General features: G+C 45.8%; 2 protein-coding genes across 6 annotated transcripts in view; one reads left to right on the top strand and one right to left on the bottom strand.

Moving 5' to 3' along the window:
• The first annotated feature begins 24 nt into the window (after nucleotides 1–24).
• PHB2 (prohibitin 2) lies at nucleotides 25–8,884 on the top strand. The gene is made up of 9 exons (XM_060268683.1): nucleotides 25–175; nucleotides 627–759; nucleotides 849–933; nucleotides 1,654–1,733; nucleotides 2,161–2,345; nucleotides 3,626–3,755; nucleotides 3,882–3,987; nucleotides 4,685–4,760; nucleotides 5,542–8,884. The coding sequence occupies exons 2-9, from the start codon at nucleotides 633–635 to the stop codon at nucleotides 5,620–5,622; spliced, it is 870 nt and encodes a 289-aa protein (XP_060124666.1). The 5' UTR covers nucleotides 25–175; nucleotides 627–632; the 3' UTR covers nucleotides 5,623–8,884.
• A 2,960-nt stretch (nucleotides 8,885–11,844) lies between these two features.
• The window catches only part of PTPN6 (protein tyrosine phosphatase non-receptor type 6), a 40,690-nt gene continuing 32,799 nt past the window's right edge, over nucleotides 11,845–19,735 (bottom strand). For all 5 annotated transcript variants that reach the window (XM_035140289.2, XM_035140292.2, XM_035140290.2 and 2 more), the window contains 5 exons: nucleotides 18,875–19,029; nucleotides 17,772–17,839; nucleotides 16,135–16,286; nucleotides 15,064–15,152; nucleotides 11,845–12,908 (listed from right to left, as the gene is read on the bottom strand). In XM_035140289.2, coding sequence (XP_034996180.2) covers nucleotides 12,794–12,908; nucleotides 15,064–15,152; nucleotides 16,135–16,286; nucleotides 17,772–17,839; nucleotides 18,875–19,029 — 579 coding nt within the window. In that variant the 3' untranslated portion in view covers nucleotides 11,845–12,793. The remainder of the gene's footprint in view (nucleotides 12,909–15,063; nucleotides 15,153–16,134; nucleotides 16,287–17,771; nucleotides 17,840–18,874; nucleotides 19,030–19,735) is intronic.

The raw sequence follows: 19,735 nt of genomic DNA, 5'->3' as shown, positions 1-19,735 counted from the left end.
CAGCTCCAGAAGCGCTGCCGGGGTGCTTTTCTGCCGGGGAAACATTTAGTGGACGGCCACTTCCGGTGTCCTTTTCCCAGGTGGGGCAACGGCGTGCTTGGGAGAAGAAGAAGAAGAAGAAGGTTTGGGGTCGCTGCGGTCGTTCAAGCCTCTGTAGCTTCTGCGAGTCTGCGAGGTGACTCCTCTGAACATGCGGGTTGTTCTCTTAAGTAGGGATGAGCACGCTTTTAGGAGGCCCTGGGGTGCATTGCTTCTGAGCATGTTAAGAGCCCTGTTCCATGAAGGGGGAGCAGCCTCTCTTTCGTTTTCCCTTTCAAAAAGTGCTATAAACGTAAGGAGTTCTGTCTCGAAATGTCATTCTGCCAAAGGGGGGGGGGGCTGGAACTAATTATTCATGTTTTTAACTCGGCCCTTAAAAATGCTCAGTGCCCCCCATTTGTTCAGCGTGTAAAGATGTAGGATTGATGACAGAGGAATCAATGTACCCTTGCTTAGCGAAAAATGGAAACGTGTTTCTGTGTATCCCTGCTTTTCTGGCAACATGGAGTTTGGATAGGAAAATCATCAGAGCTGTGTAAAATACATGGCTTTAGTTTTTCATTCTGTGTTTCTTTCCCCATATGAAGGTTGCCATGGCTCAGAGCCTGAAAGACTTGGCTGGGCGCCTGCCCACTGGCCCTCGGGGCATGGGTACTGCTTTGAAGTTGTTGTTGGGTGCTGGTGCTGCAGCCTATGGTATCCGTGAGTCTGTCTTTACAGGTAAGTATGTGTATTTGTGAATGGTCATCTATCTTTTGCACAATGCTTGGTGGTAACTACTGACTGCTTTTGTCTCTCTGTTTCCACAGTGGAGGGTGGCCAAAGAGCAATATTCTTCAACCGCATTGGTGGAGTTCAGCAGGACACCATTCTTTCTGAGGGACTGCATTTCAGGTACCTCGTCAAGAACTATGTTGGAAAGTTTAGAATAACAGGAAATCCCAAGATGTTGTCATTCCCAGACAAATGTTTTCTAATAGCACCTCACCTCATTATAAAGCCTACAAACCTTAATTTAATTTGACATTCTTGCCAATATTTTTTTATCTGATCACAAACTCCTAAGACTCATTTGTCAACTTTTAAGCGGTAAATGTTTTCTCTCATGCTAATATAGTTTCTCCTTTGGCTAAATGTCTTACTGTGAAAACTTCAAGAAGAGCTGTTTGTGAGAAAGTGAAACCCAAAAATTGAATTGAAGGACACTAAAGATTATTTGTTATTTTGGTGCAGTGTTATAAATGTGAATCAAGCACAGTGGTACCTCAGGTTAAGTACTTCATTGGTTCTGGAAGTCCGTACTTAACCTGCAGCAAACTTTCCCATTGAAAGTAATGGAAAATGGATTAATCCGTTCCAGACGGGTCCACGGAGTACTTAAATTGAAAGTATTCAACCTGAAGCGTACTTAACCCGAGGTATGACTGTAATATAGTTTACTAAGACACAGTATCAAGAGAAGAAAATGCAGTTCTTGGGCAAGTAGTGTGGTCTCTTTATCTTAAAGCACATGAGAAAAGAAAAAAAGTATTTGTAGGAATTATTTATTTCCCCATATCTGTACTGCTTGGTTTTGGACATCTTAATTTGGTGTAATCTTTATTTTCTTCCTAGAATTCCCTGGTTCCAATATCCAATAATTTATGATATTCGAGCTCGGCCCCGCAAAATCTCCTCGCCAACAGGCTCCAAAGGTGAGGTCATAGAGAAGCACATTGTCTTTTGGTTTTGTATTTCTCTCTTCAATAAACACAGGGTGATGCACATAGTTTATTCTTTCCTCTTTTCCCAATTGAATCTTTACAGTAATACTGTAATGCACGTTAGGCGGAGAGAGGGTGAGTGGATCAAACTTACCCAGTGAACTTCAGTGCAGAGAGGGTTTTTTCATTTGAGTCTCCCCAAGTCTGAGCCCAGCCATTACATCAGATACCACTGCTACATCCTTTTATTGTCACTTCTTGGGAAGATGTGTTTTTCCATAGCCAGGTATGAGGCGAGGGCTTCAGAGCAATCTTGTACAGAGCAGCATGAATGGGCGAGATCTGGGTGCACAATCAGAGTTGGAAGGTGAAATAAGACAAACCACTGGGACTATGCTTAGTTTGATTCTGTCTCTAGACTTGCAGATGGTGAACATCTCCTTGCGAGTTCTGTCACGCCCAAATGCTGCTGAACTACCCACCTTGTACCAGCGCCTTGGTCTGGACTATGAAGAGCGAGTCTTGCCTTCCATTGTCAATGAAGTGCTCAAAAGTGTGGTGGCAAAGTTCAACGCCTCACAACTCATCACCCAGCGAGCTCAGGTCTGTCCACTTTCCATATTTTCCTGTCCCAACTCCACTTTTCACGGGAGGAAGGACTACGAAGGTGGGAGGTTGCAGGTTATTGGTGTGGACGCTGCATGCTTCCACCACCCCACTAGTTTTTGATGGTTTAAGCCTTGAGAAATTTTCCATGGGATAGATGAAATCATTTGCAAAGTATGTCATGATTATGTATTCTTCCATTTACTGAAGTAGTCTTCCCTCATTTCCACATAGCTTCAGTTATTTAGTGAAAGGTTATTGGTGTCAGTTTTTAGACATTGCCATGGTAAAATCTGGGGTCATTTAGACACACGACTGGATACAATTACAAAATAATATCATTTGGTGGACAACTTTAATGTTGGATTAGGCTGAAAACAATATGGCATTGGTGGACATAATTGTCTGGTTGACTGAGGAACTGGAAAGTCTTTCCCCAATGAAATCCGAGGACAGTTAAGCAGTATCAATATATTTCAAGGTCACCTAAATATCAGATAAAGTTTCTAATGAGATGTGATCTGGCCTTTAAAATCTCCAGTCACTTGATTTCCTCCAGTAGCTGCATTTGGCTCTGGGCCTACCCAGTACTGGCCCCTGGGATTTCCACATAATGATTAATGTGGCAAGTAAAGTGATAACTGTGTAATTTATCAAGGTAAGGAAAATTGAGTGGTGCTGCCTATGTTGCAAAAGATAATGTACCACCTTTGGAGATTTAAGTTAAGCAACTGCTAAAGAAAAACTGCTTCACACATTTGGCAGAAACTAGAGTAAACCACCTGGAGATTATAGGTCCATAAGTCTGTTGGATATGACATTGGTTTCTGTATAAACATGACCTTCTGACCAAATGAGAAGAATGAACTAAATCAACATAATTTTTGAAGCATAGACTGGCTTCAGGTATGGAAGGTGTTTTCTTCTATGTTCTGAACTATCTTATTAGTAAGCGTACTGAGAGCTCTAAGAAATCTCTTCATGTATGCTTCCCTAAGAGTATTTAACAGAACTGGCCACAAAAGGTTAAAAATTCCTTTGTCACAATTTTACTTTCTAACACACCGGCCAAGGTGACTGGGCCTGGGACTGACTACTAGCTCTCCTTTTTTTCTCATCTGCATGTCAGTGACTTGAACATGAAACTCGAGCTTTTTGAATGGGATGCTTTTCAAATCTCTTGGGGGTTCTCATGACTTGCACTTTTCGTGGTCTGAAGGAAGTTGCCACCTGCTCAGGATAAATGTGGAGGACAAACTGTTGGGTTATTGCTTTAGGTGTCTTTGCTTATCCGTCGGGAGCTGACAGAGCGGGCGAAAGATTTTAGCCTCATTCTAGATGACGTAGCCATCACAGAACTGAGTTTCAGCCGGGAGTACACAGCAGCGGTGGAGGCCAAGCAAGTGGGTGAGTCCAAACAAGCTCTGGTCCTTTCTCTAAAGCTGTGCTTGCATAAAGTCAGCTAGGAAAGAACGAAACCCCTGGAAGTGGTTGCAGAGAGATTCTCATGTTCCCTTTGCTCTTCTTCTCCAGCCCAGCAGGAGGCACAACGAGCTCAATTCCTGGTGGAGAAAGCTAAGCAGGAGCAGAGGCAGAAGATTGTTCAAGCGGAAGGAGAAGCCACAGCTGCCCAGATGATATCCTTGCTTTGCTGTGGGGAGAAAACCACCACACAGTTTTCTAAGGGTGTGGGAAGTGGTCTCTTGCAGAATCTCCAAACTCCAGATTTTTGAGCTTGAACTGATACAAGAGGCATCACACTGTACTAGTGAAGGGCATCTGTTTTCGGTTACCTGGAATTGCTGGTGGGATATTTTGGGGTGCTGTTAGGAAGATTTATGGGTGCTGAGATTCTGAGGAGTTACTCTGCAACAAGAAGTTAAGCAGCAGCTGGAGGTTATACCCTCCTGAGGACTTTCTGCTTCCCTGGCCTTCCCCCTCATACCAGCTTTGCAAACAGCATTTAAGCGAATGGGGTGCTCAGTTCTTCTCCATCATATCAAGGGTGTTTCCTTAAATGTGCAGTCGCATTGCCTGCAGAAACAGAGAAAGATGTTGGGACTATTTTATGCCAGCTAGTGCTGTGCTAGTTGATGAGAGCTTTGGAGTGAAGCGTTAGGGCGAGCACTCTTGCCAAATACATATCTCCCCCCACTGATTCATTGATTCCTGGTGTGTAGCAACAGGATATTTGCAATTGTACGCAACTTGTCTCCCACAAGACTGTGGCTTCGAGTGGAGCAAAGTAGGGCTGTGTTGATCCCAGGTGGGTGAGTTCAAGGAGGTGTAGGTCCCACATTCCAAAATGGGGAAATGCCGCCTTAACCTATTCACATTGGTGAAGCCCTCAGCAAGAACCCAGGTTACATCAAGCTGCGCAAGATTCGTGCCGCCCAGAACATCTCCAAGACGGTAAGTTTTAGGAGAGTGGAGTTGCTTTCTCACACACTCCCCCAAACAATGCTTTTCCAGGCCAAGTGATGAACCTAAGGCGAATATGATATGCTTCTCCTGATGTCTCTCTCCGCCACACTTATTTATTACGTTGGTCTGTGCATCTTAGCAGGGGCCTTGGAGCCTCTGGCCCTTGTAAGAGCAGACCCACATCATGTTCAATGTGCCATACCCAGCTGTGGCCGCTTACAGACCATAATGTGCCACAGGCCAGGAACAGGCTCACAAGAAAAGTCAGACACATGGAGAAGCAGAATGAACTGAAGCATTGCAAAGACTGATGGCCCTGGGCTGAAAAAGAATGTAGGATAGTAGATCAGAAATAAAATACTCTACATTCATAGTGAAAAAAGGGAGTAAACTTGAGTCCAACTCTGTTTCAAATCATCGCTGTTCTGGTTTCTGGGCCTCAATAGAACTATACCCATAGTGGTTCCTTCCAAACTCTTTCCAGACCAACAACAGCAGAAAGGACTAGCATTTTTTAAAAAATACTTTATGAAATTATGCCTGCAGCTGCCAAGGCTGTTTTTCTTTTCCATCCCTCTTTAAGTTTTGAGACTTACCTTTGGCTAACAGTTTTTACAGTTCAGTGTTGAATGTTAATTCTCTGCCATTTGTTTGGAATTGGTTTCCCCCAAATGCTGGCAGAACAAAGTTCTCTGTTGAATGCAGTTACTTGTACCACTGGACCTTTGCTTACACCCTCCTTGATCTGTCCCTTTCTTGCCTTTTACAGATCGCTGCATCTCAGAACCGTGTGTATCTTACAGCCGACAACTTAGTGCTGAATCTACAGGATGAAGGTTTCACTAGGTAAGGGAGTTTGCGGAGATACCTCCTAAAGCCTTTTGCTTCCTTTTGTAATGAGTCTTAGGAGCTCCATCCCCAAAATACAAGTTTCTTGGAGGGAGAGGGAGATGCACATACACATGCACAGCTGCATTCCCAGATTTGTATAAAGACGAATAAACTGAGTCAGGCATGTCCTGTCCATGGTCAGATCCCGGATCTGGGAACTGGTATGCTTACTTGTTCTGGACAGAGTTGCAGTTCCCCTGATGGAAGAGTACATAGTCTGGGGGTGCTAGTTCCACCTTCGTGCTACAGAGGTCAACGCCCCTCTAGTGACGGGGACAAATTTAGCTAATTAGTTGGGCTAACAGAAGCCAGCACAATTGGACTTTCCCCCTTCTCCTCCCCCTGTGCGCCTGCCACTCCCTCACCAGATCTGCCCAGGAGAACTAAAACAGTATGCAAGGGGAGGAGAGGCGAGGGAGTTCTGTCGGGCAACCAGAGATGCTTTCGCTCCCAGAATGAGCTCCTTAGTGCAATGTTGAATTCCACCTGGACTGTTCATTGCCGGTTATAGCCATTCCTGGCCTTTCCACTGTTCTCCGTGCATTGGTAACTTCATTGCTAGAGTACAGAAATGTGCTCCATGTGGAGCTACTCTTTGTTTGGTCCAGGAATTTGTCACTAGTGTACAATGCTGCAACTCGAGTACTCAGCATTATGTCTGTCCACATTCATAAAACACTGGCACTTAAAAATCTGCAGTGGCTGCTTATCTGCTACCAAGCCAAGTTCATGGTTTTATTATTAGCACACAAAGCCCTGAGCAACTTGGGACCAGGAAACCTGGTGGCCTGCCTCACCTATTTGTTAGACCACAGCAACCTTTGTGATCTTCCATGGCCAGAAGATGGTCATCTAGAAACCCTATAGAAACAGGCCTCCTCCCTTTGGGATACACTTAGTTAGTTAGTTAGATTAGTTAGTTAATAAAATTTATACACTGCTTGGTTGTAAAAAACAAAACATTAAAGTGGTATACAAAATATAAAACAGTAAAACAGGCATAGGCAACCTTTGGCCCTCTAGATGTTTTGGGCCCACAACTCCCATGATCCCTAGCTAACAAGACCAGTGGTCAAGGATGATGGGAATTGTAGTCCAAAACGTCTGGAGGGCCGGAGGTTGCCTATGCCTGCAGTAAAACCAAGAAAAAATTACAACCCTACTTTAAAACACTAAAATAGATTAAAATTACCTTAGCTTTGGAAAGTATAGTTTTATGGTTAGCAGAGTGACAACTGTTTTACTGTTGCCTTGGCTGTTTTTAATATGATAGATTTTTGTAATGGGCTTTTTTTGTATTTCTGTATTTTTAATGTTTATTTCCAGCAATTCCTGATACTTGAAAATCTCTCTGAGATTTTGCTAGAAATGTTGTGGTACATAAATTACCAAAGTTAATTTAAAAAGTTCTAACTTTCTATGTCTCTCTCTCCCCCTGCCCCATTTTTCATCACCACTTTTTCGTTGCTCTTCTGGATGCAGAGGAAGGTAAGATAACAGTATTTTAACTTCAGGTAGAGCTGCAACCTTTAATTGAATAAAATTCCCTCCTTCCAGGGAATTGGGGGAAGGAAAGAGAGGCTAAATGTGAGGGTAGTTGCTTGGAATGGAATAAGCAGGGAAAGAGAAACCAGGATGGGGAGTGAATTACTTCTACTACTTAGAAAACTTCCAAGTTCCTTCCACCACCTGCTGCTGTTCCTTATGTTTTCTGAGTGGAGCATGTGCTGTTATGATTGACTAAGGCTGTTTCTTGGTGATGAAGTCAGTCGTCCGCTGTTCCTGCTCTGCTTTACTCCAGCCTGATTCTGGAGTAAACGTGGCCCTCACACCCACGTTGTGTGAATGTTCCTCTTTGGTAACCCCCTTTTTTTTGTTTCTCGCAGTGACAGCCTCCTGATCAAGACGGGGAAGAAATGAACTAGTGGCTGCCTCCCAGAACCATCCAAATGACTGGCAGAGTGGGGGTTAGGCGCAGCCTTGGAAGAGCCTTGCACATCTCTGCTGCCCATAAGTCTTCTCTTTGGTTTGGGCCTTCTTTCCAGTTGACATCTTCACTTCCCAACGCGCCATTAATAAGCCCTTCCTGGCTCATCATCTGGTTCCTGTTTTGGGGAAATGCCAGCCGTGAAGGCTATCTATGGAAACAGACTTCATGCTGAGGCGGGGTGGGGGTAGACTTTTTGCTCCCATGGTCACTGATCCCACCCCACCCAGCCTGAAGGTACTGGGTACAGGTGGGCAGCAGAGACCAGGTAAGGGGCTGATTTTTAAGTAGATCAAATTGTTGCTCTCCTCTTCCTGCTGGGGCTGAATGAGGCCTGAGTATATATAATCCCCTGTCTCTCACGTCAGTGGAGAGTTTGCTGTCCTTGCCCCCTCCCCTGCCACTGGCCCCCGTCGAGCACCTCGTCTCAGGAATAGATGGGGCTTCTGCAAGTGCTGTGATCTCCATTTATAAGTTCTTTTGCATCAGTGATTCACAACTTTATACAAATTAAAATCAGGTCCAAAACTCTTCTGATACCATTGTGAGTGAATGTTCATTTTGTACGGGGTGGATTTCTTAGAATCAAGACAGAGAATTCATGCAAATGGCTGGGAAGCCGCCCATTCATCTCCCTGTAAGTCCTCTGGGGGAAAAAGGTTGCTAGAATAAGCTCCCTAAAGGGCTAGAGAGGGCAGGTACATGCTTTAGTTCTAAGTCGACTGCTGTGTTTTCTATCTGCTCATTTAGAACTTTGTTAGTAATAACATTCTCTCTTCTTCCTGCGGAAGGTCGCTTTCTTTCGTTTTTGCTGTGATGCAAGAGCAGGTGGTGTTCTGTCAGGCCATTACCAGCTTCAAGGGAGGGAGTTTCCTTAGGACTACTTACATTCCCCCTCCATGTCTGGTATTTTCCTCAGCCGCAGTCATAATGGTTCATATGAAAACAGTTCAGAAATAATTGCTGTAAAAGTGAGGTGGGTTGCTGTTGCCATTGGGGTTTCTTGTGAAAGTTATATATATATATACATATATAAAAAACAAACAAACCACAAATAGGGCACACATTTTCTACCAGAGCATTTGAGCAATGAAATGAGTTCTCTTAAGAAAACTGGCATCTTTTTTTTTTTAAGGCAGTGAAAAAAGATACAAGCTGGCGGGAAAAGTTGGTGGTGGCCAAGCTCTTTCAGCAAAGTATGCCAAAAATAAATGCAATGATTTTGTGATGGCAAGCCATTGTCAGGCCTTTCTCTTGGGGAAATCATGAGTTTGTGCTGTGTCAGGGTTGGGCACCTTCAGACTGCAAGTAAATGTTGCGTTATACAAAGTAACTACAATTTCTGCACATAGAAAGCCTATGTATCAGGGGAAAGGGTTGTAGCCTAGCCACCTACCTGGCTACCTGGGTTTGCTAGTTTTCTGTGTGCAGGGATTTGTTTAGTTTTGAAGATGGGCGCCCCTGCTTACCTCAGCCTCCCCATTTTATAATTTGAGGCTAATACTAAATGACCTTACAGGACTACATGGATTACTAAAACCAGGCATCCCCAAACTTTGGCCCTCCAGATGTTTTGGACTACAATTCCCACCATCCCTGACCACTGGTCCTGTTAGCCAGGGATCATGGGCGTTGTAGGCCAAAACATCTGGAGGGCCGCAGTTTGGGGATGCCTGACTAAAACAATGTCTGTGAAGCAGTCTGCACAAACTAGAGCACTATAAATGCTAAATATTGATGTTGCTGGTATATTTTTGTGCCATACAGTGTCAATGTCTCCCTAGTCCTCCTGTACAACTGCAGAAACGGCAGGCAGAATGTAGCAACTGTGTCTATGCTATAGCCAGCCTCACAGCTCCTTTCGCTTGAAAGATTACTACCTGAAGAGTGGGATTAAAATGCATCAATTTAGTAAATGAAAAAATAACTCTTAAGCCATCCATGAAACCTCCTGCACGGTGCATGGACAGCTTGCCAACCCAACAGTTCCAAATGCAACATGGTCTGGCACAAGAGGGCAGTGCTGTGTCAGAAAATATGGAAACCTATTCCAGGAAGGAGGGAGGGAGGGAGGGTGCTGCCTTCCTGTGTGTCATCTCTTTTTGTTACGGTTCCTTAATTTCTAAGACTGCAGAGCAGGGTCAATAGTGACTCAGCCTTGTTGCTGCCGTTGTGCTGTTGTGGCCTAAGGAGTTTACCTGTCGAGGTAGAACAGACAGACTATTCTCAGCCACTTGCAGAAGACATATCTCACCTGAAGACCTTCCTGCAAAGAGCCAAGCGTACATAGAGCCCTGTGAAAGTGCAGTTATTCTTAAGAATTTTTAGTTCTTATACTGGGCTAAAAAAAGAGGACCTCATTTCAGTCTTTACTCTGTCAAGTATAGCCTACTTGCAACCTAGATCTGTAGCCCAGTTCATTTTTTTCTGCCCTTATCAATCTCAAGATTTTTGCTCTTTGTTGTAAACTCATATCAAAGAGCATGGGTAGGCAAACTAAGGCCCGGGGGCCGGATGCGGCCCAATCGCCTTCTCAATCCAGCCCACGGACGGTCTGAGAATCAGTGTGTTTTTACATGAGTAGAATCTGTCCTTTTATTTAAAATGCATCTCTGGGTTCTTTGTGGGGCCTGCCTGGTGTTTTTACATAAGTAGAATGTGTGCTTTTATTTAAAATGCGTATTTGGGTTATTTGTGGGGCAGAGGAATTCGTTCTTTTTCTTTCTTTCTTCAAAATATAGTCCGCCGCCCCCCCACAAGCATGCAGAAGGACTTGGGAATGTCATATTTTAATATTGGACATCCTTGTTGACAACCCTCCTGCATCTGTGCCCCATATTTTAAAGCACTTTAGTGCTGTCTGGATTTGGGGCTGACATGGGAGATGCTGTGTGCCCCCCCCCCCCCTGGATTTCACTGCTTACTAGCTCTAGGCATTTTTGCATCAGAAGCAAAAAATAAATAAAGAATGAAGTTGGAGCTCTCTGAGGCTGGAAACAGGAAATGGCTTCTGGCATGACTCTGAAGAAATCTCCCTGTTTTCCAGCACCTGTAGATCATTTCCAGAGTCCCAGCAATTTTGTGCACACTCCTGCAAGTTCAGTAGGGAACTCTTAACGATTAAAAAAAAAAAGTCTTCATGCAAATCAAACAAAAATCTGGTTTATTTACAAGTCAAGAAAACCAATCCACTGGATTAGAAAATTATCCATTATTTACACACAGCACAGCGGTAAGGTTCGGTGGCTAAGCAGAGGTTGGCATTTGAGCTGGAGGTTGCACAAGGCTTTGACCAATTAGGTGAAGCATTTGAGCATTGCAGAGAGAGACGGGAACCAAAAAGTGAAGTTACAGAAGCAACGTTGACCCCAAGGACAATTTATGCCGCTTCTCGGCCTGACTGGGCTTGCTGGGTGGAATAGCCTAGGCTAGAGGCCGTGATAAAAAGAAGACTCAAGATCTCAAGACTAAGGGGGAAATGGCAGGAGTTCTAGCCTTACACCAGTGCGATTGTATACCTGTCTACTCCGAAGTAAGCCGAAGTGCATTCAGTGGGACTCCCAGCTGTGCTTTCTGGGCCCATGGGAATAACCTATTTTTGTTGCTTCTCTCCCCCCAGACATAGAAAGTGTCCCCCCCCAAAGACACTTGCTTTCCCAAGGGGTCTAGATAAAAGTGAGATCCAGCTGAATTAAAACAGATCCTTGTGAATTTGCATGTTTTTATACGGAGTCCCACCACCCGCTCTGCCCTGGAAAGAAACCCATCATCAAATCAAAACCTGCAGTGATGGCACAGCAAAAAGCACAGATTCTGTGCTAGGCAGAGCTCAACGCACATTAATCCATGGCACTTTTGCATTAATCCTTACGGCTGCTGCGTAGAACGACAACAAAACCAGACAACACATCACAGAACAGAGTGGTGACCTACGGTAGGACGGTGGTTTTGAAGGGATCCCCTGTAGAAATTAGGAAGTCCCATAAGGACCCATGGCTGGAATCTTATTTTAGGGTCATGGCAACACTGGAAAGCTCTGGATCAGCAGACCATTGGTCCATCTAGCCAGGGCTTGACTCACCATTAAGCAAAATAAGCCCATGCTTAGGGCATCAAGCGAAGGGAAATTTTCCACTGCCAGATTTTTAACTTTAATGGTCACAAATTGCTCAGCTGAGCATTCATTTTTTCCCCCAGTTAAAAATAGCAACTGAACAACTATGCAACAAGCAGGCTGGATACCTTATCTCTACGAAATATAGAACAGATATTTTGCGTAATAACAGTATTACTGTATATTCCTGCGTATAAGACCACTTTTTAACCCAGGGAAATCTTCTCAAAAGTCGGGGGTCGTCTTATACGCCGGGTCGTATTTCTTATACGGCGAGTATATCCCAAACTCTATATTTTAACTGGAAAAGTTGGGGGTCGTCTTATACGCCCAATCGTCTTATACGCCGGAATATATGGTAGTTTTGAGGATCTGACCAAAGGCTTTGCTGTTAGAAAAAGTAGATTCCCCCCCTAAATATAAATAAAGTGGAAGTGTACAAAACAAGCATTATTTTCCATCTTACTGTAGGTTTTGTTTCCATTCTAAAAATAAAAAAAATTATGGTAAGGGCACCAAAGCTCAGAATTGTCAACACTGGCTGGAAGTTGGTCTCCAGGAATTCAGAGAGGGGTCTCTTCCAGCCCCACCGGGAGACGCCAGGGATTAAACTTGGGGTCTTCTGCACACAAAGCAGGTGTCCTACCGCTGACCTACAACCCTCCCCCAATAATTGTTATGGTTTGGACTTTAATGGTGGTCGGGGCATGTTTCGAAAACTGCCTTTTAGAAAAGGTAAAGGCTGGAAAGCCTTATGAATTTTCAAGTGCACTGGGGAGTCCAAGAGGTGTACAGGATTAGTATGTTGGGTCATAGGAGAAGCAGGAAGAATTGCAATCATTAGTAGGAGGCGAATGGAAAGGTGCCATCTGGATTTCCCACTTCAGGCACCCAAATGTCTTGGGCTAACCCTCTGTAGCTCAGTAAACCTTTCGAAGGAAGTTCCCAGCAGGAGTTGGGGGGGGGCGCGGTTAGACAAGTTGTGTCTGCTGTGAATGGAGCCAGGCAGGTGGAAGATTATCTATGGCATTATTTTTTCTTCAAGGAGCCCTTTGGTTTCTTCTCCTTCCCTGAAGGCCACTGCTTTTGCCCCTTTTCCTCTTTTTTGCCTAGATTCTCATACAGGGTTGCTTCATCCTTCTGCCTGTGAAAGGAGAAAGGGAGAAACAGAAAGCAGAATGAGGGCTCTTAATGAGAATAAAGGAAGGGAGGGAGGAAGCACTGACTGGAAGATGGGGGTGGGGTGGGGTGGCTAGGCTGTAGGGCCAAACCATGGCCTTGTGTTGTTTTATATGCTCTTAAAATATCAGGGAAATATATGGCAATATGCATTTCCGTAAAACCCTACTGAAAACAGCAGAAACTGATCATTGAAATTGTCCATCGCATCATGCCATGTCCCTTTGGACACATCTGAGAGATGACATGGTGGGTCAGGGACTGTTATTATGATTATTTTATTACTAGTATCTTGAAGCCCGTTAAATTAACGGGTGCTAGAACATGCAATCCCCCCCGCCCATTCCCCCCTCTCCCCCTCCCTTCTTTTCTCCACCCACATGTGCCAGGACTCTCCTGGGCTGCCACCGGCGCTGCTCCTCTGTCGCTGCTCCGCCTCCTCCTCCTCCGCTGCTGGAGGGGGAAGGTAGGGGCGGCCAGGGCCCTCTTTCCTTCCTGCCCTCCCCCTGGGCTCGAGCCTGCTTTTGCGAAGGGTTAGCGGGGAAGAATGAGCAGCATCCCTCCGCTGCCACCGGCTTCTTGCTGAATGCAGCGGAGGCACGGGGTAGCAGAGGAGATGCTTCACGGAGCAGGGAAAGAGGGGCGGGCGGCGGGCGGCTACCACCCGCCCCTCCTTCCCTGCTCCCTGTCAAACATCTCCTCCCCCGGGCTGTTCTCCCCCCCCCCCCATGCGCTGTCCCCGCTTCTGTCTGCCTCTGACCCTGCACCGCGAGGGAAATGGTAGGCAGGGGGGGGAGAGAGAGAGCGTGTGCGTGACGCCCACTTGCTGCTGGTTGTCGGGGGGGGGGGAGCATAGGAGAGAAAAAAAGGGGGAAAGCAGCCTCCTTCTCCTCGCCTTTCCCAACCCACCCAGAGCTGAGCCCGCCACACGCCGGGTGGGGGGAGGGGTTGGGATGCGACGATGGGGTGGGGGTGGGGAACGGCGGCGGCGGCGGGGACACGAACGCCCCGGCGGCGGCGGGGAACGCGCACTCGCGTCTCAATCCCTTACGGTCCCTTCCCCTCTTCCCCTCGCGCCATTAATTGGGAGGCGAGGCGCGGAACGGCAGTTTGGAGGGGAAGCTGTTGAGGGAGAGAGAACCGCATTCCGCCCCCCCCGGCTCTGTGTGCGTCCAGTCTCTGCGTCCAATCCCTGTGTCCGTGGGGCACATGCTCAGTAGCGCGGAAAACGGGACACACGGAATCTGGATGCAGAGACACAGGGACTTTATTATATAGGATTATGCTGTTTATGCATTATCTTTTTATTATTATGCTCTACACTGCCCTGGGACCTTTTGATAAAGGGTGGTATATAAATGATGATGATGGTGGTGATGATGATGATGGTGATGATGATGCTATCACAGCAAGTTGTTGCGTGAACTCAGCTTTGCAGCTTGGTGCTGGCACACATACTGCTGAGTGACCCTCTGAATCAGCAATTTGCTTTACCTGCTGTGAAAATGGGCTAGTCCTTACTCTTGACCCCAAGCAAGGCTTCAAGTGGACCATAGGTGCCAACTCCCTGGGTGCCTGAGCACCCACAAAATTCCCCATGAAAGGGCTGTGCACCCACAAATTCTGGTGCCAGGGCCATGCACCCACAGTCGCTGGGCCAATTTGGCACTCCTGAAGTGGGCTCTTCCGCGTTTTTTCCACTTTTCTTACGCAGCTCAGATAACCAGGAGGCTAACCTTTCAGCAGCTAAATGAATAACATAAACAGAGAAACGTTTTGAAAACTGTTGCTAAAGTGTTCTGTGGATCCAGAGGGGTGCTGGTTGTGTGTCACACGCATACCAGCCAACAGGACACCTTCTGCCATTTCCTTGAGTCCCTCTTAAACTGAGCAACGCTGGGGGGAGGGGGCAGACTTCAGAGCTGGATTTTGTGCACGTTTTTGAGCTGCCCAAAGGGAGAACCATGTTAAATGTGTTTGGAGGGAGGGCAGGGATCTAAAGCACCATCACTCCAAAAACATTACAGGTTGCCTTCGCCAATGTTCTGTTTATCTACACCGTGAGATAGTGACAACTGGGAGAGATGCTCTACTAACGGCTGCCAGGGTTGCGTTCTTACTTAGAGGATTTTCGTGAAGCCTTCATCTTCTGTGCGGGCGGGTAGGTTATATTCCCATATTCAGATTCACTTGGTTTTCCTTTCGTAGTCTGCAACAGAGAGAGAAAAAAACATATGTATAAATCTCTATATAAAGGGGTTTGTGGCATGGAGCACAGTGGTGCTGTGGTCCTTTGGGCAATGTGGTATTTCCTCGCACACCAAGGGCCCCCATTTAGTCAGGAAGGAGAAGGTAAGAGGCAAAGCTGCAGGTGCAACCGGGGGTGGGGGAGCAGAAATAGCAAGCCATTCCCCCTTTCTCCTCCCCACACTGCCTGACCTGCTATCTCTGGGGAAAATCCTTCTCTTCTTGCTGTAATTCTGGGCCAGCAGATGCTTACCACTGAGTCAAATGCAGACCAAAATGGCCATGCCATTCCTAGCAAGTGTATAGCTGGCTGCTTTGGGGTCACACAGGGATTGTGCACGCACACACACACACACACACACACACACACACACACTCGGGGTACACTTTGCAATGCCTCGTTATACCAGGTGCTAGAATCTGAATGTCTGTCCCCAGCATCATTGCCGGAAGAGGTGTGTCACCCAGCTAGGTAAAAGGTAAAGGTAAAGGACCCCTGGACAGTTAAGTCCAGTCAAAGGTGACTATGGGGTTGTGGCGCTCATTTTGCTTTCAGGCCGAGGGAGCCGGCGTTTGTCCACAGACAGCTTTCCGGGTCATGTGGCCAGCAAGACTAAACTGCTTCTGGCGCAACGGAACACCGTGACGGAAACCAGAGCGCACGGAAACGCCGTTTACCTTCCTGCTGCAGCGGTGCTTATTTATCTACTTGCACTGATGTGCTTTCGAACTGCTAGATTGGCAGGAGCTGGGACAGAGCAACGGGAGCTCACCCCGTCGCGGGGATTCGAACCGCTGACCTTCCAATCAGCAAGCCCAAGAGGCTCAGTGGTTTACACCACAGCGCCACCCGCGTCGCAACTACGATCTCCTTGAGGCTGGGGGGCATCTTCCGTAAAGGAGAATATGCTAATGATAGTGACCACCGCATGCCAGTTTCATACCTGCATAACATCCAGCTTCTTCTTAGTGGTCTCTATGAACTGGCAGATCGCCATGTAGATGAACTTGTACTGTGCTTCGGTCTGCACCATGCCTGAGCGCTGGGAGCGAACCATCTGAATGGCCTTTGGGATGTCGATATCACAGTCAAACCCTGGGACAGAATGAGGAAGAAAAGGGGGTGTGCAAAATGTGGCTAGCTCAGTTGGTTAGAGTGTGGTGCTGCTAGCACCAAGGTCGCAGGTTCAATCCCCGCATGGGGCCGCTGCATATTCCTGCTTTGCAGGGAGTTGGACTAGATGATCCTCAGGATCCCTTCCAACTTTGATTCTAAAGTGTAATACATAAAAGGGGGAAGAAGTCGTTCAAGACTTACAGGCCAATCGTAAGCAAGCGGCACTGAATAAAACAGGGCTTGCTCCCAGGTAAGCATGCATGAGATTGCTGTCTTTGTTTTATTTTTCCTTGCACATGGCACTCAAAGCAACATATGAATTATGAAATATAAAACAACATCACATTCCATAATAAAATATTCTGTAGCAAGCATAGGAATAACACAGGCCATGATCCAGCAAAGCACGTTTATGCCCCACTGATTTAATGAGGAAGGATATGCAACCCAATCCTATGCATGCTTACTCAGAAATAGGTCCTGCTGAATTTGTGCTTCCTCCCAGAGCTGGCAGACATGAGCTCAAGTCTCCTACTGAACTCAATGCTTGTCCATGAATGGTCGAGATACACCTATCGAAGACCTCTACCTGCTGGAGATGGGATAATGCTTCCCTAAAAGGTATGTTTGTACAATGTCCTACACTGAAAAATTTTCTGGCAGAAGGTAACAGAGACGATCGACATGACTGTACGGAACAATCTTAAATTTGCAGAGGAAAATGTCCTTTTGAGTTATATACCCAACACATGGAATCTAAGAAAGGGACAATATGAATGGACTCTCCGCGGCCTTTGTACGGCAAAGAGACAGGTATTGATGAACTGGAAAAATAAAGATGAGGATCCCTTTAACGACTGAAGATATGTACCTGTACAAACTCGCTACACATGAACAAGTTGTGTACAAACATAGACTTGCTATGGACAAATTTAACAATATTTGGTTAACTACAATAACAATCCCCCCCCCTTTGTAATGTACACAATATCTTTTTTGCTGTTGTTCTGTTTTGTTTTCTACATGGGTACTATTTCTTGTTTCTTCTTCTTTGAGTCTTATTTTACTCTGTGCACTTGTAATTTTGTACTTTTTTACTTTTCAATGAAGAAGAAGAAGAAGAAGAAGAAGAAGAAGAAGAAGAAGAAGAAGAAGAAGAAGAAGAAGAAGAAGAAGAAGAAGATTTTTACCCACACTTCCTCCCCTCCTGCTGTGCTGCTACATTGTTACTTTGCTATTGATTATTGGTTTTAGTTCATGGTTATAATGTAATTTGTGCTGGGTTTTAATTCACCCTTGCTACTCAAGAGGGCAAATGGGAAGTCCTGTATCATTTACGGGACAGGCTTTGCCTGTTCTCATTTCCCATCTACGTGACCAGGAAGGCAAGGGACCCTGGCCAGCGGGAAAGAGGGACCAAGGAATAGAATGGCCACCAGGATGCAAAACAAGAAGTGACCTAACCTTTTATGGAGATCAAATCCACAATCATATCGATGACTATGATGGTCCCGGTGCGACCAATCCCAGCACTGCAGGGAGAGAAGGAGATTAGGGAGGCATGTGGCAGTATGTTCTACATGCAGAAAACAGACAAGGCTTCCCTTGCTAGAACCTACCAGGCTGCAGTTAGTCCAAGACTGTGGTTAGAGCAGCAGCCTCTGGACATCTGCATTTCCCTTCCCAGGTTGCCTTTGTGCCCCTAACATCCAGTGCTTAGGTATATATTGCCTCTATATAGGGAGGTTTCACTTAGCTCTTATGGCTAGTGGTTGCTGATAGATCCACCACCCTCCATGAATCTGCCTTGTACTTTTGGAAAAATTATTTTAAGTAAACATCCATGCTTGAGAGATTAATAGATAAACTACAGCTGACATGTGGATAGATCAAAGATGGTTTAATTTCATATCATAATGGCAGTATTCCAGAAAATGAAAAATCCCTCCCCCATCAGAATTAGGCTCAATCTGGTTGATCTAAATTTAAACATAAATTATTATATTTGCTTTGAACCCCCCCTCCCATGATCATTAATATACCAACACTTTATTTTGTTTCATTGGTAACACAAGAGGAAAAGTGACTATTTCTCATACTTAATCTAAGCACAACCACAAGGGCTCCTGATTAGGCTACGCGATGTTGAATGTTAGCTGTTAATTTTCTTCTATCCTGTTCCATAATTGTTTTTGTTTAAACCAAGTTTACGGTATACACTGACCACTAAGAATGAACCAAATGTTGCAGATATCACTGCAAATTTATTACACTATTTTTGTGATATACAAATAGCATGAGAAGACTTGGACTGTTTATTTGTATTATTTATTATCCCTATTAGAAAGCCCAATAAAGAGTTATTCCAAATAAAAAATAAAATAGCAGTGATCAGCACTTCTTGTGGAATAAACCTGTTAAGACTTATGAGCAGGTGCCAAAATTTATCGCTGGTTTATATACCGGCACCGTGATATTTTCCCAGTTTATTTTACTGATCATTAGAGAATAGATTTCTGTTTGCTGCATATCGAGCAGTGAATTAACAACGGTGCCAACTCACTCACCTGCAATGAACTATAATGGGTCCAGCTCCAGGAATGCTCTCTTGCTTCTGATTGACTTGGTCAAGAAACCCCAGAACTCCTCCAGGCTCGCTGGGCACTCCATGGTCAGGCCAGCTCAGGTATTGGTAATGCCAGATGTCTCGCACAACCTCACTCTGGCAGGGGGCAACAACATCACACCCTCATGTGGGTTCATGCCTGCAACTCCCTTGTCTATCCCTCAACCCACCGGCTTGCTCTCTCCCATCAAGCTTACAGTCAGAGAAAGTAACCCAACCCTCTCCTAACTCTCAGGCCTGATGGCTGGAGGAATGAGATTGGCCCTGCTCTCCCACAGGCTTTGGTGACTGTCTCCAGAGAGGGCAGGCAAACAAATCTGACCCCCGAGGGGCAGTCCGCAAGCAAGCTCTCCTGCACAAGCCCCATAAGAGGCTTTTATTTCAAGAGGAGGACTTTAGACTGGATGAGACCCATCTCTCCCTATGACATGCCACCCCCCCAACTGCCCTAACCAGCCAGATGAAGTCCATATGAAGAGCCTGGTGGCGCCAAGCAGACTTCTGCTGTCTCCACATATTGGCTATTAGGGGAGCTTCATGTGTTAAGATGCATTTTGTCTGCCTGCTGCAATTGTCCTGGAGCCAATTAGCAACAGCATCAGTGTTACACAGCCCTTGAGGTCCCAGATTCACGAAGATGTTCAGGCAAAAATGGCGAGAATGGAAATATGAATCTCCGGAGTCACTTGGAGAAAAGCAAATGAAGCTGCCCACACAGGCATTGTGGGGTGGGGTGGGGGAAGGAAAAAGCAACACAGAACCAGCAGCAGACATTTCAGGGCACTAGCCGTTGTTTTTGTAG

This window comes from Zootoca vivipara, chromosome 16, assembly GCF_963506605.1.
Source record: "Zootoca vivipara chromosome 16, rZooViv1.1, whole genome shotgun sequence".
NCBI lineage: Eukaryota > Metazoa > Chordata > Lepidosauria > Squamata > Lacertidae > Zootoca > Zootoca vivipara.
This window is presented reverse-complemented; position numbering and strand designations above follow the sequence as displayed.